The sequence below is a fragment of the Sciurus carolinensis genome, chromosome 8 (genome assembly GCF_902686445.1).
Source record: "Sciurus carolinensis chromosome 8, mSciCar1.2, whole genome shotgun sequence".
Lineage (NCBI taxonomy): Eukaryota > Metazoa > Chordata > Mammalia > Rodentia > Sciuridae > Sciurus > Sciurus carolinensis.
In genome coordinates, this window is record NC_062220.1 from 129033484 (window position 1) to 129049498 (window position 16015).

Here is a 16015-nt window from a genome sequence, read left to right on the forward strand (position 1 = left end):
CCTGCCCCCCTTTGGCTCCAGTTTGGGAGAGGGGGATGTTTACCACACCCCAAACCAAAGACTAGATTGGAATTTCCTGCTACTGGATGTGGCTGTCACCTTTCTGCTTAGAGTCTGCTTCCCCCCTGTGGCTCCTTGTGCCAAACAATCTGCATGTCCTTTTGTATCGCCACCTTCCCTTGCTCCTTCATTTTCAATATGTAGTGGTGGAGAGGAAGTATAACATGATTTTAGGGCCTGCATTTCAATTCCACTGCATTTTTATGGGACAAGCAGAGTCTCCGTGCCAGGAGTTATTAGGTTAGTATCTAAAATGGGTTCAGTGCTATTGGCATTATTGTTTAAAATGAATTAGACAGCCCCCTCCCACCTTCCTTTCCTCCTCCCTGGGGATGAGTGGATTGAGGCGAGGCCCCCAGAGACTAGTTGAAGGAATCCTGGCACTCTGATTAGTTTTGTTCTCCCAGCTTAATTGTAGAGCTTCCTTTCTCTCACCACTGATAGCCGAAGTGGCTCTCTGTCCTGCCCACCCCTCCACCCCCTTTTGCTTTAGGAACAAGATTATCACAATGCGGCCTTGTGAATCAATTTTCTCTCTGTGCTGATGAAAGTGTAATTCATTCTTAATCAAGCAGCCTTGCTGCTGCAGGCTCCGTGCCGGAATACATTTAGTTACCCTCCCATCACTTTGGGAAACAGTCCCCCAAAAGGACTTTTAGAGGAGAGCTGGAGGAATTGGCAGCCAGCCAGCGCTGTGGGTCTCCAGCAGGGGGCACTCTTAGGAGTGATGTTGGGGGAGCTGTGCTTCCATGCGGGTCACCAGGCAGGGAAGAGTGCTTGTCAGATACCTTCCAGGTTTGCTGTCTCCAGGCCCTGGGGACGTTTCTCCAGAGCATCTTGATGGGCTGCCTGTCACATAGCAGTGAGCAAGAGCCGGCTGCATCAGATCGCTTGCCTGAGTTAGGGAGACCCAGCTGGGTGCCAGGTCCTCTTCTAGGGTTGGGAGGAGCCGGCCTCCTGTCTTTTATAAGGAGACAGATTTGTCTTCTGAATCTGAACTGGTTTAAATTGGGCGCAAGGGTCATTTTTATCATATCACATAGTTTGCAGAAAAGAAGGAGGCCTAGCTCTGCCAGGTGGCTTCCTTTCCTGCCCTTCTACAGCTTGGTGGCCGTCACAAACAACTGGTTGTTTGATGGAGCAGAAGGTGGGATGAAAGGTGATTGTGACAGGGTCAAGTCTGGATGCTGGGCAGGAGGTAAGAGCCGGCTTCGCAGGTGGATCAGAGGCCCCATAAGATTAAAAAAGAGAGAGAGCGAGCGAGAGAGCCATACAGATCTGCCACAGAGAAAGAAAAGGAAGTCAGTCTCTTCAGAATGGACTTGGATTAGTGACAGACTTGAACACTGGTTCAGTCAAGAGAAGACTTAATTCCTCCTGTATTATTCACACGGCTGATTCTAATCAGATGTGAAGAGACAGCTGGAAGAGAGCAGCAGGTCAGCCTGGTGCCTGGTGGGAGACGTGGTGTTCTTTTAGTCATCTTTAGGAAACTGGCAGGAGCACTTTGGGTTGGAGACTTGGAGCAGGGTCCTTGTGGTTTACAGTCTCCACTGCCAGGACTCCCACAGTTGGCCCTCTCTATATTCACTGTGAATTCTGAAGGACAGTGCTGGAAAGACATGGTCGCCATTCACATGCAGCAGAGCTCTGCTCCCTTGTCCTCAGAAGGAGTCAAAGGAGGCCATCAGATGAGGAGGCCCCATGGACACAGCCATTGTCAACTGGACCCCCGTTGTGTATCCCTGAGCCGAGGCTCTTCACTTTCCCAACCACTGAAATGCAGAGACATCTTCTAGGTGGCCTGCATGCACTCCTTCCTGCAGGCTTTCCCCCTGCAGGCAAGGCTTGCACCTGGGCAAGCCATTGCTGTGTTGCCAAAGGGACCACAAACATCTTTGCTTGGAATTCTGGTGACAGGTGGGACTTCACGGGACTGCTTCCATTCTCAGCTCACAGTGCAACATGGGACAAGGTGAGGGCCTTAGCAGGATCATCTCCATGGTGCTTTGTGGCTCTGGCAAGCAGAGGTGGTGCTATGTTGTGCAGAGATAGCCAGGCAGGTCACCAGGCAGTAAGACAGACCAAGTGTTGCCACGGGCTGGTGAATCTTGGGGTGTAAGAGCCACAGGGAAACCAAAGAGCTTTTTTAGCTGGTTTTCATGAGTGGAAAAAGAAGACCAAAGTTTGTTTTATGAAGGGCTCTTTGTGCACTTGCTGAGTCTTTGCCTTCTCTTTTGTGAACACGTACTGCTGCAGCCCTACTGCAAATGTACCAGTAAGCTTTGCACCATGCTAGTGGCAAAGGATCCACAGGTGAGGGGAATCTTCCCACTGGAGTGCCCAGCACGGAACACAGTTGGCAGAAGCAGTGGGCAGTGGTGCAGGGAAGGGCTTCCTGAGTTACCTGGAGGAAAGAAGCTTCTCTGCAAGACCCTCATGTCCCTGCTGCCTCCCCCTGTGCTCTCCTGGTCCTGCCAGGAAGAGGGCACATACTGTCTAAGATAAAGGCTGCTGGTGGGGGAGAAGCAGCAGAGGCCATGGTGGGGACTGGAAGGGTTCCTAGCCCGGGGAGTAAGCTTGTGTTGTAAATGCCTCAGACATCGAGATTCCCAGTGGAAATTGAAATTGCCAGGAACTGTACTGTGAGCTTGGAAGATGGGGGCAGCAGCAGCCAGGTCTGCCTGTGGGTGGTGACCAGAGGAGGCTCCCGTTGCCCTCAGTGACCAGCCACCTCTGGCCAGTGAGTCTAACAGCCTCAGAGCCTTCTGGAAGACTGTGATGCTCCCTCTCTCTCTCTCCCAATGGTCAGAACATCAACTTTCCTCCAAGCCTTTCCTTTCTTTGAGGCTGAAGGCAAACTCCTGAGCTGGCAAGAGAAGAGGTGGGCCAAGCCCTGCCCTGCAGCAGGGAGTGGGCATTGATTGGGAAGTGGCCCGCCCACCAAAGAGCGCTTAGCATCCTAACAAGCACATGCTTGAGTAACTGGAATCTGGCACTGCCGGCGCTGCCAAAACCCTCCCCTGGCACCTCGAGGGGACAGCCAGCACACTCCTCTGGTAGAGGATCCAGGAATTCTTGGAGCCAGCATTGTGCAAACAGGCAGGAGGCTCTCGGAGGCCCCCACAGCCTGGGCTCCCTGCCTGAGGAAGTAGCCAGGCCTCTCTGGGCAGCGCTTGCCGGGTCTCAGAGGCCACAGTGTGACCCTGCCTTTGCCCGCAGCCCTTCCTAACAAGCGCTGTGCTCCGCTGCCCCCGGGGAGGAGAGGAGCCAGGGCTGAGGGGAGGGAAGACACGTGATGCTGCTATTAGTAATAACAGCTGCCAAGTTCTCAGCTTGTGCCAGGAGTGGTGCCGCCTTTCCCAGGTCCCCTGCAGTTCCCCCGTGAGGAAGGGGCTGCCACATCCTGTTTATGGTGGGAACTGAGGCCAGAGGGATTCAGTGACCTGCCCAGGGCCACCCAGCTGGTCAATGGGCCACACGAGTCTGGGTCAAACTGTGTTTGACTCAAAGTGGCTGTGAGCATGGTTTTGTCCCCAGCAGGGCCTCTGCCCGCTGAGGAGCCTTCTGAGGTCTTCTCAGAAGTGTGGGGGAAGCCAGAGCGGAAATGTGAGTTCACACCATTAGATTTCAGCCCTGAGCCGAGAGGGTTTTTGTCCCAGAAGGTCTCTGGCAACTGCATCTCTGTCTTCCTGGTTACCATCCTGGTTCCCATTATCACAGGGCACACAACGGCTGGCCCTTTTCTGATTGCGTTGAGGGAGAAGCCTGTCCAAACGCAGCTCTCTTCTGGAGGAGTTCCGTTTCAGCAAAGAAAAGCTGTCTCCATTCCCGTCAGAACTGGGCTTCCACAGGGCTTCTGGAATTGGTTCCACTAAGGAAACAGCTCAGATGCCTCCCTGCATTCCGCTTGTTAGTCGGGAACTTCAAGGCCAAAAGATTTGGCAGGATTTAAAGAGTCGGCTCTCAAGCTGTCTCATTTTGAGCTCGCTAATGCTGCCTGTCTTTTGATGGTGAAGTGGTTGGTTTGGAGTCTCCCTCCCATGCCCTTTGTAGAGCCCTGGGTAAGACAGGGCTCTTCAGATTTGGAGATTGCCGAGGTTTCTGGCAGTTGGGGGGAGGGTGTGACCAGCTACCCTTCCCCATGGTTTATTCCCAGAGGAGAGAGGCTCAGAGAGGTTAAGGATGTTCCCTGGGGCCCCCCAGAAAGCTGATGGAGAGGGTTGGCCTGGGCCTTTCTCAGCCCTTGATCTCCTGCCTTGCCCCTCATCTTGCCACTTAGCTGTCATTACGGTTCACATCCCATTCACTCAACATGCTCTGTGCCGCTACCCAATGCCAAGCACTAAACTAAACGTTTTGGGGGATACAAAGATGGACAGTGTGGACTCCCTGGCTGCCCCTTTGCCAGCTCTCCTCTGGGAAGTTCTGGACACAGTTCTAGAACACAGTCTTGCCCCAGTGGTTCTATTTCAGGAACAGAGCAGGGAGCAGGGCAACAGGAGGGCATTGTGCTGGACCCTTCTGATGGAGGATAGGCTAGAAAGTGGCCCCAGAGTCAGGGACTCAGGAGGCATGAATCTACAAACTACCATGCTGAGCGTGGCCCTGGAACCACCTCTCCCCTTCTGAGCTTTCCTGACCCCATCCTTCCTGGGAAGGCCTTACAATTGATGGCCAAAACACTGCCCATACACCCTCGTCCTCCCTATCCGTCCCACATAGGGAGCCTGCTGCCTCCCAGCTCCTAAAGAGAAGCCCCCTCTCAGCCCCTGGGCAGTCTGCTTTGAGGCCACCTGAGGAACCAGGAGCAGAAAGGACAAGCCCTTCCTTGTCTCACGCAGCCTGCCTTGCCTGGGAGTAAGGACAGAGAGGTTTGCCCTGCTGGGCTGGGCCTCGAGTCCAGAGAGGATAAGCATTCCAGGTGTCGCCATAGACACCACAGAGGCGATGTCTCAGAGACTTTCAGAGGCAAGAATGTGAGAATCTGGTAAAATATCTAGGGACCCGCTGTCTTCTATGAAATGGCAACATTGATGACATTTTCCTGCTAACATGCTTCTGCCCACCAGCCATGCCTCCTGGCATGTCCTCCTTTGCCACCTAATTTGAATCCTGGGGCAAATCTGCAATCTTGTTTGAACTTGACCACCAACCTTTTGAACATCTACTTGAACAGGCCTCCCTGTCACTCCAAGCCACCTTTGAGGTTAGTCCATGCAGCAGGAGGGGACCCCACGTGAAAGAACAGAAACACACTGCCCCTTTCACTTCTTCTCTGCTCTCTTACAGCTCACTTTGCAGAGTGCCAAGTCCCGAGTGGCCTTCTTTGAAGAGCTCTAGCAGGTGACCCGGCCACCCCAGGATCTGCCACTTCTGCTGCTACTGGCACCAGCGGGATGGGTCCAACACCATGGAAACCATCCAAAGGGGGCTGCCTGGGGGCTCCTGTGGGAGCTCCAGAATTTCCCCCAGCTTAGTGGAGAGCCCAACCCCCTTCATGTGCAATTGCCTTTGAACTATGACCCTGTAGAGATTTCTCTCATGGTGTTCTAGTTCTCCTGACCTGCGATTTTAATTTTTTTTTTGAGAAGTGTTTGTCTTTTTTTGTTTTATGTGGGATCCCATAATTCCTTTGTTCCGGCACCATGGTGCGTGTGTCTGCCCAGGGCTGACCTCCATAGCCTTGTCTAGGAAGTGGTTTTAGGGGGTGAAGTGCAGGGGCGTCCTGGAGGCCAGGAGGCTGGTCTTACCACCCCACCCTGCCCAGGGTTCCAGAACGTCCATCCCCTCCACGGACAAAGACCTGGCACGCAGTGAAGCAGTAAGCCTGGCCGAGCCGGGGCCCAGAGCAGCCGGCTGCTGCACATCGTCGGCGAGCCTGCCCGAAGCTCAGGACCAGCAAAGTGATGAGTCCTCAGCCAGCCGCCCCCGGGGCAGCGCTCCGGCTGCCAGCTGCTGGGTAACAGGCAGGCCAGCTGTGACCAGGGAGAGACTCGGGGAAGAAGCTGTGAGGAATGGCCAACAGCCAGCCCGGGACTGGGCGGCAAACAGAGCTGTGTAGGGAGTGATGGTACAGTGTTCACCCACCAGCCACCCCAGCCCAGGCTCTGAGAGGCAGGCGGAGCCACATGTCTTCCCCGCCCCCTGAGCATGGAGGACTCGGCTCCCTGGTCAGTTCTCATCAGCGCCTGGAACCCCAGGCATGACCAGGAGTGGGGGTTGCTCCATAGCTCCGGGCCCCACGGGCACTTCTAGCTCCAGAGCCCAGTCCTCCCGCATCACCTCTACTCCAGGCCACGTGCCAGCAGGACCTTCCTAATCTTCACTTGTACCTGGACTTCATTTTGCTTTCCTTTGTCCCCCCACCGAAGCCCCTTTATTTTGTGTCCTCTTGAGGACCCCATGAGGTCTCGTCCCTTCCAGTTGCAGCCTGACTCAGGTGTCCACTCACAGGCGGTGCTCACACAGGCGGGGCACAGCTCAGCTCCATGCCTGGCAGCAGACTCACCCCATGACTGTCCCTCCAGGGTCTGGGGCCACCTCAGGTCCTTTTCTCCACGACTGGTGTTGCTGCTGTAGCCAACCAGAGCCCTCGGGTCCTAACACGTGGGCCATCATGCAGGGCAGGTGATATGTCTTAATCAGGGAAAAGACATTTATTAACTGAAGACAGATGAGGACCTCGAGAGGCCCCGAGGGCAGAGGCTGTCTCAGATGATTCCATTTGGATTTGAGAAACTGAGACACTCACGAGATCCTGCCTTATTTCCACGGTCAGGCTGACCTAACAGCTGGCTGCCCCCTTGTTAAGCCACCTTGCTCCTAGGAAGCCAGCTCTGGGCACTCAGGGTGGGACTCTAGAGTAGAACCTAAAAGCAGATGGCTGTGACTGATAGGGAGAGTCGCCGGGAGCTGAAGCCTTGGGCATTTGCAAAGTCAGGTCTGACTCTCGTGCCTGACTCTGTCTTCTCGGGTGTAAAACCCATCCCTGAATTTCTACCAGGACTTATTTTCCTCCGATCTGTAAATTTAATCTTTAACAGTGGCTGTGGGGCACAGGAGCATGATGGTAGTTTATAAAAATGATGTCGGGCTGTGTTTTTTAATTTAACTGCTGTGTGTATCTCTGAAGTCCAAGAAATGCCAAGCCATGTGGCCAGGCTGAGCTACAGCTGGTGCACCTGGGACCCGGGCTGACCTGGGAAGTGACACTTACAGCCAGAAGCCCTCGGCCCTCCCTAGAGGGAGAGTACGGGGCCCTCAGAGAGTCTTGAGCCCCAGTAGAAAGAGAAAGAATGGAAGCAGTTCCTGGGTTTCAGAGACCTGTGCCTGTGGCTGAGGTGACTGTTCTTTCTAGTGAGTTTTTGTTTTCATTTTTTTATTTTTTTGGTTTTGTTACTGGGGATTGAACCCAGGGGTACTTTTTCACTGAGCGAAGTCTCCAGTCTTTTTTGAGGGGAGGGGTACTGGGGATTGAGCTCAGGGGCACTTGACCACTGAGTTGCTTAGGGCCCCGCTTTTGCTGAGGCTGGCTTTGAACTCGTGGTCCTCCTGCCTCAGCCTCCTGAGCTGCTAGGATTACAGGCGTGCGCCACCATGCCCAGCCCCTAGTCCTTTTTGTTTGCTTTTCTTTTGAGACAGGGTCTTGCTAAGTTGCCAAGACTGGCCTTGAACTTGCAGTCCTCCTGCCTCAGCTTCCCGTCCCTGGGGTTAGACGTGTGCTACCGCGCCTGGCTGCAATGAGCATTTTTTTAGAGCATGGGAGCTTGTCAAGTAAGGAAGACTCTGAGGTTCAGAGAGAACAGGGCCCTGGCTGTGACTGTTCATTACCAGTGCCTCTGGTGGCTTAGGCAGAAGCACCACCAACCCTGAAAGCAGTCAGGAAGTCACCGCCCAGCTCAGGACTCTGTGGGGCCACGCTGTTGTTCCATAGCTGTTAGCACATGTTTAGTTGAGTCCCCCCTCAGTCACAGCAGCACTGTGACCCATAGTCACCCCTCCATTATTCACACACCTGCCAGGCCCTGCTAGACAACGCCCTGTGGCATTACGTAACATTTCGTGAGTGACTGTGTTTTGTCATCTTGGGGACAGGTTTCTTGCTCTCCCTCTCTTTTTCAAAAGTCCAGAGGCTGACAAGTGACAGTGACTAAGTGTTCCTCCCTGACAGGGCTGGGGCCTTGCAGCCCCTGGCGGAGCAGCCTTGGCGAGGATTCAGCCTCTCCCCGTGGCCCTGGGGCCAAGCCGGCCCTCGCGGGATTCCAGGGACGCTGCATCCATTTTCAGAGACGTCAAGCGGCACTTCTTCCTGTAGGGCCTGACTCACGCCTCCTGTCAGGTCCAGACCATGGAAGGCTATTTTCTATTCTGGGGACTGTTGTAATTTAAGTGATTGTTTTAATAAAAATTCTAAGCTCTAACTGTTTGTCACGGGCTTCCTCGGTTTGCATGTCGCTCACACTGTTGAGGTGGCAAGCCCAGGGCTGGGCGGTGGGGCCTGTTGTGTGGTTCCATGAGGACAAGGGCCTTCTGCCCTCCCAACTGCCCGGATTTCACCTCCGGCTCCTTTTCTTTTACGGCGAGGGATCACCTCCGCCTGTGCTCATGGCAACACCCCTGCGAACACCTTCACCTCAGGACTTCCTGTGGGTCACGCCGAGATGTGGAAAGGGCCCTCCGTGCGCCCTGCCTGCCCCCGACTCCAGGCTGAGAATTAGGGCACTGGAGTAGGTGATCCCTCCAGGCACTTCTGCCTCTACGGCTCCCCATTCTGGGCTCTGGAAAACAGGAGACATGCAGAGCCATGAGGACCCAGGCACCATCTGTAGGGCTCCTCTTCGAGGGCTACTCGACGTTGGCACTTGAAATTGGGAACCAGCAGTGTATGCAGAGCTTTTTAATTTTGTTTCTTATTGGGCGGGGGAGGGGTACCAGGGACTGAACTCAGGGGGGTTCGACCCCTGAGCCACCTCCCCAGCCCTTTTGTTTATTTTATTTTCAGACAGAGTCTCACTGAGTTGCTTAGCGCCTCGCTTTTGCTGAAGCCCAGTGTGAACTCGTGATCCTCCTGCCTCAGCCTCCAGAGCTGCTGGGATGACAGGCGTGCACCCGGCCTCTATATTTTTTAAATCAACAAATGTCTGTTATTAAGACCAAAACTACCATAGGATAACTCTCCAGATCACCGCAGCCTAAAATCAGAGAGCCAAGTGGCTAATGTGGTTATCAGGATTTTGAGGGGACCTCTCCGTCTGATGTGTAAGAATATACTTCATGTTTTAATCATTCAAGCTAAGGAAAATAGCCCATCAAAACACACTCACATGGCACCTAACAGTGTGGTCGGTGACCACATGTTCAGCAGTGGTCCCAGAAACTTACATGGTCTAGTGATATCTTTGTGGAAGTACACTATGATCACACAATGACAAAACTACCTAGTCATGCATTTCTCAGACTGTGTCTCCATCTTTAAGTGATACCTGACTGTATACAAAATAGTCCCCAAATGTCCTTGTTAAATACTCTTAGTTCTTCAATATATTTTGGAAATATCACTCATTTTTAAAATATATTTTGAAAATATGTAAAATCAGAGAATCGTAAAGCTTAGCAATATTTTATTAAGTTTTAACATATACAGTTATTAGCTTTTATTAGTAACTAATAATGTAAAACTTCATTTCTCACATGTAAATTGTCATTTTTAATAAGTGGCGGTTGTCTGATTTCTTGGTAGTCAAACCAGAGAAAGAACTTTGTACACACTGGCTATTTTAAGTTGTCCTGGCAATACTTTTGCCTAACCTTTTTTAAAAAAGACTACCCTGACACTCAAAAGATGCTTACACGGAGATCCCAAGGTCCCCATTAGCAGGATTAGAATTAACAACACAGCCAGGTATTTTGGGGCTAAGGAAATCAGTTGAGCTCTGCTGGTGTTTTTAGTTGGTTGTGATCATGCTGTAAACGCAAAGCTGCTGGCCAGACCTTAGTGCTTCTCTGTGGCATTTGCAGCTGGGTCCCACGGGATCCCCCAGTGGATCATTCTGACCTCCCTACCAGCGCTTCTTCCTTTGCCTGGGCCTCGCCTGAGTGGGGAGTGCCTGGCAGCTGTTCCCCAGGGCTGCCTGCCCCAGAAGCCTTCCCGTGGAGGGGAGGATGAGGAGCCACCCACGTGTAATGAAGAGCTGGCAGCCCAACTCTGGGGGGAAAGGTACTGGGAGAAGATTGCTGCGACTGTGTCTAATCCAATCTCGCCGTCTGGGGAAGAGAAAGACAGGCGTCTGCATAGCCCGTCTCCCTCTCAGACAGCCCAGGCAGCCTACTCTCCTCCAGGGAGAGAGGCCAAGGGCTCCCCTCCCCTCCCAGCCGTGCGGGGCTCCCTGGCAGCCTGTCATTACTGCATTACGGCAGGATCCTGCGGCCGCAGTCCCAGCCCTGGTAGGGAGACCGCAGTTCGCTTGCAGGGAGACAGCTCTGGCGGCCCTTGAAGCAGTGACAGGGCAGCTCCGACAAATTACAGGGCCGTTTATCAGCACGGCAAGGACTCTATCTGACTCAGAGCGGATCCCCCACCGTGTCCTCTCCCGGTTTCCACTCGATGCCCATTTCTCACTGGGCTGGTGGCCTCAGAATAGCGCCTGGCATGTTGCCTCTGAGTCGAAATCAAGACACCTCCTGAGAACTCCGCAGTGGGAGCCCCAGGAGGCTGCTCAGCCGTCCACTCCACTAAGCAGCCCTGAGTTGCCCCGCTCGGCCGAGGGGGAGACCTGGCCTGCCTTCCACCAGGGCCTCGCTCTGTCCCCTCAGTAAAGACAGTTGACAATGGTGCCTCTGGGTGTCTTGGGGACGTTGCCAGAATAACATGAAGAACCGAAGCAAAAAGTACTCCGATTTCTAAGAAAAAGAGGGTGTGGATGTGTAGCAGCATTGCCATTATTTATAAGTGACAGGCAGTTAGCATGAAGAAACATGAGCTCCACCACCAGCCTCAGATGCGCTGGGAAGTGGCCTGGCCCAGCCCAGGGCTCAGAGTCCTCCTGGATTTGGAATTCAGACAAGCCCAGATTCAAATCGCTGCTTGGCCACTTACCGGCCCTTTGAGTCTAAGAAAGGTAGCTAACCTTTGAGCGCTGCAGTTATTTCATCTGTAAAATGGGAATTTTAGAAGATTTCCTGGGGATTAATGATACCAGAAAACTTGAAGTGCAGTGTTCAGACGCACGTCCCCACTCTGAGCTGTGGCTGTCTCTGAAAATTTCCTTTTGGGATCAGGAGTAGAAGGAAGCAGAGAAAAGAGTCTTGGTGACCAGAGGATGTGACAGCTCAGAGGGACTAGGTCCCCATGAGGGTTCCCACCCACCACTTGTACCCAGCGCTTAATGAACCTGCATCTGGCCTGTTTGTCCTCACTGTTTGCCCAGTGCCAGCTGCAAAGTCCAGGAGATGATAGATAGCCCTGGACTAGGGCTGCCCGGGAAGATGTTCTTGTTTTGTCACATTAATACCCTCTACTTGGGTCAATAATTTACTGGATGCTCAGGACGAGAGAGGAGCTGGGTGGGCCGCACTCGGCTCTGCACGCAGAGCTCTTCCCTACACCCGTGGGTACCTGGGCTGTAAAAACCCAACTGCAGACACCAGGGAGGCACAGCAGTGACCTAATTTTCTCTTATCAGGCATAAGGAAGAAGTCCCCGTGGAGCCTTGCCCATTTCCAATATAAATAATGTAATTCCCCCGCCTCCTCCTCTGGGGAGGAAGGGGCAGCCTTTGATCTGCAGGAATTAAGTCAGTAAACAAAAGCGAAGAAGGCTGCGGAGGTGTCTTGTGGCAGGCACCTGCTCTGCCATTTGCCCCCGAGAGAGAGAAGTTACATTCCAATGAGTCAGTGGGGCCCCAGCCTGGGTCTCCCCAGGTCTCCCTTTATCCCCAGCAGAGCCCGGGAGACACCTTGCCCTGTCCCTGGTGCATATCTGCTACGGCCAAGCCACACACAGTCTTGCTCCTCTCCCAACAGCAGCCTTCCCTTGCTGGGGTCCTGCATACTTTTCGGGAGAGGATGATGCTCAGAGAGGCATATGTGACGCACAGCTTAACCCCAGAGCCCCAGGCTGGAGAGGGCTCCGTGCTGGGAGCCCCATGACTGGCAGAGCATTCCTTCAGCTCATACTTCAGGAGAGCTGGCCACAGGGGGCTCTGGTCCCCCCACCTCTCTGCTTCCACTGTGTGGCCTTCATTAAGTCCGTTTTACTCTCTGGACTTCCATGCCTCGGTGGTGGAAGATCAAATGTGAACCACGAAATCTGCGAGGTCCCCTAAGTTCCAACTCCAGAGTCTGGTCTCCTCAGTCCCTCTCAAACCAGTGTCACCCTGCTAGCAAACCAAAAATGGGTTACCAGCTCAGGACCCCACAGGGGAGGGCCCAGAGCCTCAACTGTAAGGTGGACTAGACCAGGTGGGTGCCTTTCAGAAACAGTCAGCCTGGCCTCTGTTAGAAGTGCCCCGGGTCCCAATCTTTCTTCTAGCCCCAAGTTCCTCTGGCACAAATTGGGGAAGGTCCCTGGCGGTGCCAGCCCCTGGCTTAATAGGAAGGTACCAGGGCAGGGGGTTGGCATGGCCACTCTGGGCTTTCTTCCCGCCTCCTCCTGAGCAGTGAGTCTCCGCTTCTGTCAAGTCCCGGCATAGGGTGGGGGTGGCATGAGCCTCATGCAGCGTTGGCGGGGTCTGCTGTGACAGTCGCTCTGCCCTGAAACCCACTGGGGACCTCCCTTCTTTGCCCATACCCCCTCCCTCCCCCATTCTCCTCCCAGCCTTCCGCTCCCAGCCTGAGATCCCCAGCTCCTGAGGCTGAATCTATTAAGTCCTTCATATTAACCAGCAAAGGGGAAACAACCCTCTTTCATCTTAACTGGAGTGAATTTGCATTAACACCTGGGGAGTTCTGTTTGCCTTGAGAAAGCACATTGCTATTCTGAGCGGCACACGCCACGGGCCTTAGTCGCAGTATCCTATTCTTTTATTAATACGGCTTTTCTCTCCTCCCTCCTCTTTTCCCATGGAAGGGAGACAGTGGCCAGGGATGCCAGGGCTCCCCACTCCACGTGGGAAGGTCCCTGGAAATGCCAAGCAGTGGGACAAGGGGGCAGCTCCCAGTGACCAGGGGTTTCCAGGTGAAGGTGGGCTGTGAGCTGCCTCTCTGGGCACCCTCCAGGCTCCCGGGGCGGCCCCCAGCCCCTGCCCAAGGTGGCTCCCACACTCCACAGCATCCCCCAAGCCCTACTGTGGCCAGTCTGCGCTGGGCATGGGGTAGGGAGTGGAGGACCTTGAGGAACTTCTTGGGCAGGGGAGGGGTGGGAAGGAGATGCCAGGGGTCTGGAGCTGTAAGCGCTCGCTAGGCTGAGCCCCAGTGAGGTCTCCATGTGGAAGTCACAGTGAACCATCCGGGTGCCACTTAGGCTGCTGCATGTCTGTCCCCCTTGGCTGGGGGGTGGGGGACGGCTCCTCCCAGTCCCCAGCAGCAGGACTAATGTCAGCCACCCCCACATCCTGTCCAGGCAGGAGACTATCCGATTGACTTAGGGTCCAGGAAATGTTGAGTCTGGGATGGGCGGTTTGCAGGTCTCAAACCTAAAGATCAGGATTCCAGAAAGAAAAGGGAGACAACGGGGCTGGGGAGATAGCTCAGTTGGTAGAGTGCTTGCCTCACAAGCACAAGGCCCTGGGTTCGATCCCCAGCACCGCAACAAAAAAAGACAAAAAAAGGGGGACATCGGGGGCAGAGTAGCGGGCAAATGCCTCTGGTCTGCCTCTTGCCTCCAAGTCTTTCTGGAGGTCCCACTTCCCTCCCTGAGTTCCCCTGTCCAATAAGTCACAGAACGGCAACAGCCTCAGACTACCGCTCGCCCACCTCCCGGGGACCCCACAAGCTGGGGAGGGGGAGGATGAGCCAGGGCAAACCAGGTGGGGAGCGGGCAGAGGAGGGGCCCCGTGGGGACTGGTGGAGGAGGAGGAGTCCAGGCCCCAGCTGCCCAGGGGTGAGGGCTTGGCCTCCCAGCTTCACATCCCTCTCTCCAGCCATAGAGTCGGTTCCGAATCCACCACAGGGTCATCCTGGGGTTAAACGAGATCATGGAGCCGGGGTTCCGAGCCCGTGCCTGCCGCAGCGAGAGTTTATTAAAGGAGGCCAGCCGCTGTGTGGTTATAGCTATTTACTATTAACTTGTCCTGGATCAGTTATCAAAGAAGACAGCTCAGGGCAGGGAGGGCTGTGGGCCAGAAGGTTCCACACTGCTCCAACTCCCGCTTATGGACCTAGGGCCACTGTGCCCTCTGGATCACCCTGAACCCCACCCCCCATGTGAAGAAAGGCAGAAGTGCCGCCTGGGGGAAGCCTACTAGCCCCCAAGTTCCGGTTATTGTAGGTTCCGGTTATTGGAGCTGGCAGTTGCAAATATCACCAAGTAGGTGACACAGATTCAGCCAGCTGGACACCACCCCTCCTGGGGGAGGTGAGGGAGTCCTGAGGTTCTGGGGGCTCTGGCCCAGCCTCGGCATTCCTGGGCATCCCTAGCCCCTCCAGCAGCCCTCTCATCCCCACCCTCAATTGGGCCAATGCCAGGTGCCTCTGTGCTCTCTCTAGTGACATTTACCAGCTGGGAAGTGGCCACCGAGTCGTGAAATCAGTGCGGCCTGGGGCTAGCTCACTTCATTAGAGTTGGCTCTGCTCCGCTGGGTAGATCCGAGCAGACCGAGCCCCTTCCCAGAGTTCTCCAGCTCCTCCAAGCCGATCCAGCCCTACCTGCCTGGATCGGGGAGCAGTGGGCCTGTCCCCCATCCCAGCATGGGCTCAGGGCTACGCTGCCTCCTGAACACCTGGCCTGGTTAGGCCCTGAGAAAGCCGAAAATAATGACAAGAGCAGTAACCTGTGTTGGCCTTGGCATTCGGATCTCCCCACAGTCATCCTGGGAAGGACCTCGATCGTTGCACACACCAGGGCCCAAGTAGCGGTAGTGCCTCCCGCTTAGGACCTTACCCCGTGGCATCTTGAGGGACCCCCGAGGAGAGCCCTGTGCGACAGAGGACGGATTCTCGTGTGTGACAGAGGAGGAAACTGAGGTTCAGGGAGGCCACGTGACTTCTTGGAGCTGAGATTTAAAGCCCACGCTCCCCGGTACCCAGGCTCATTGCAACTCAGCCTCAGGGGAGAAAGAACCCCTCCGGCCCCAGTCAGAGCCCATGGGACTAGAGTCACTTCCTTTCTTTCACATCAGCCCTCTGAGGGGCTTAGCAGAGGGGACAAGCCCAACAGCCTGACCTGAGCTATCCGGGGGAGGGTGGCATTCTGGAGGCACAGCCTGGGAGGAGCTGGGGACATGGGGCATTAGTGCTCCCTGGTTGAAAGGAAAGAGCACACTTCAAGGGGACAGTGCTACTCTGCCTCCCCCACCTGGGGGACCCCGAGTAAGTGGTCAGTTCACCTCTTTGAGCTCCAGTTTGCTCAGCTGGAAAACGGGGTCACCGATGTCTGCCTTGGATGAGTTAATGAAATAATGCCCGTAAAGTGCTTGCACAGCGCCTGGCACCGAGCAAGCGCCCACAACTGCCAGGCAGCTCCGCCACCCGAAGGGATGATATCCCGTAACACTCTCATTTATCTGGCAGGCTCGGGCAGGATGCAGCACTCAGACCAGATCCACCTGTAACCTCCCGACAGCCCAGGGCAAGCAGGTGGCCTGAGCCCGCTTGTCTGGTTCTCCCTGTGCCCACTTCAGAACCTGCCATGTAGTAGGTACCCAGTACGCCGTATTTGCTGAGTGGACAAATGAATTCCAGTTGCTGAAGCGAGAATCTCAGTACCAGAGGGTCTCAGTCCACTCCCCAGGCTACTGTGCAATTCAGGTGAAATATTGGCTCAGGAGGAACTTGTTTTTATAATTAGAAGGCCGAG

The 16015-nt window shown here is 54.6% G+C and overlaps 1 protein-coding gene across 5 annotated transcripts in view; it reads left to right on the forward strand.

Annotated features, from left to right (window-relative positions):
• The window catches only part of Nf2 (NF2, moesin-ezrin-radixin like (MERLIN) tumor suppressor), an 83938-nt gene extending 75450 nt beyond the window's left edge, over positions 1-8488 (forward strand). For 3 of the 5 annotated variants that reach the window (XR_007109785.1, XR_007109784.1, XM_047560799.1), the window contains 2 exons: positions 5353-5406; positions 8234-8488. Coding sequence is in view for 1 of the 5 variants with exons in the window: in XM_047560799.1 (XP_047416755.1) it covers positions 5353-5403 (51 nt within the window). In the remaining 4 variants the exon portion in view is untranslated. Of the gene's footprint in view, positions 1-5352; positions 5866-8233 lie in introns of those variants that run through there. The other 2 variants (XM_047560801.1, XM_047560800.1) reach the window with 1 other exon arrangement.
• The last annotated feature ends 7527 nt before the right edge of the window (positions 8489-16015 follow it).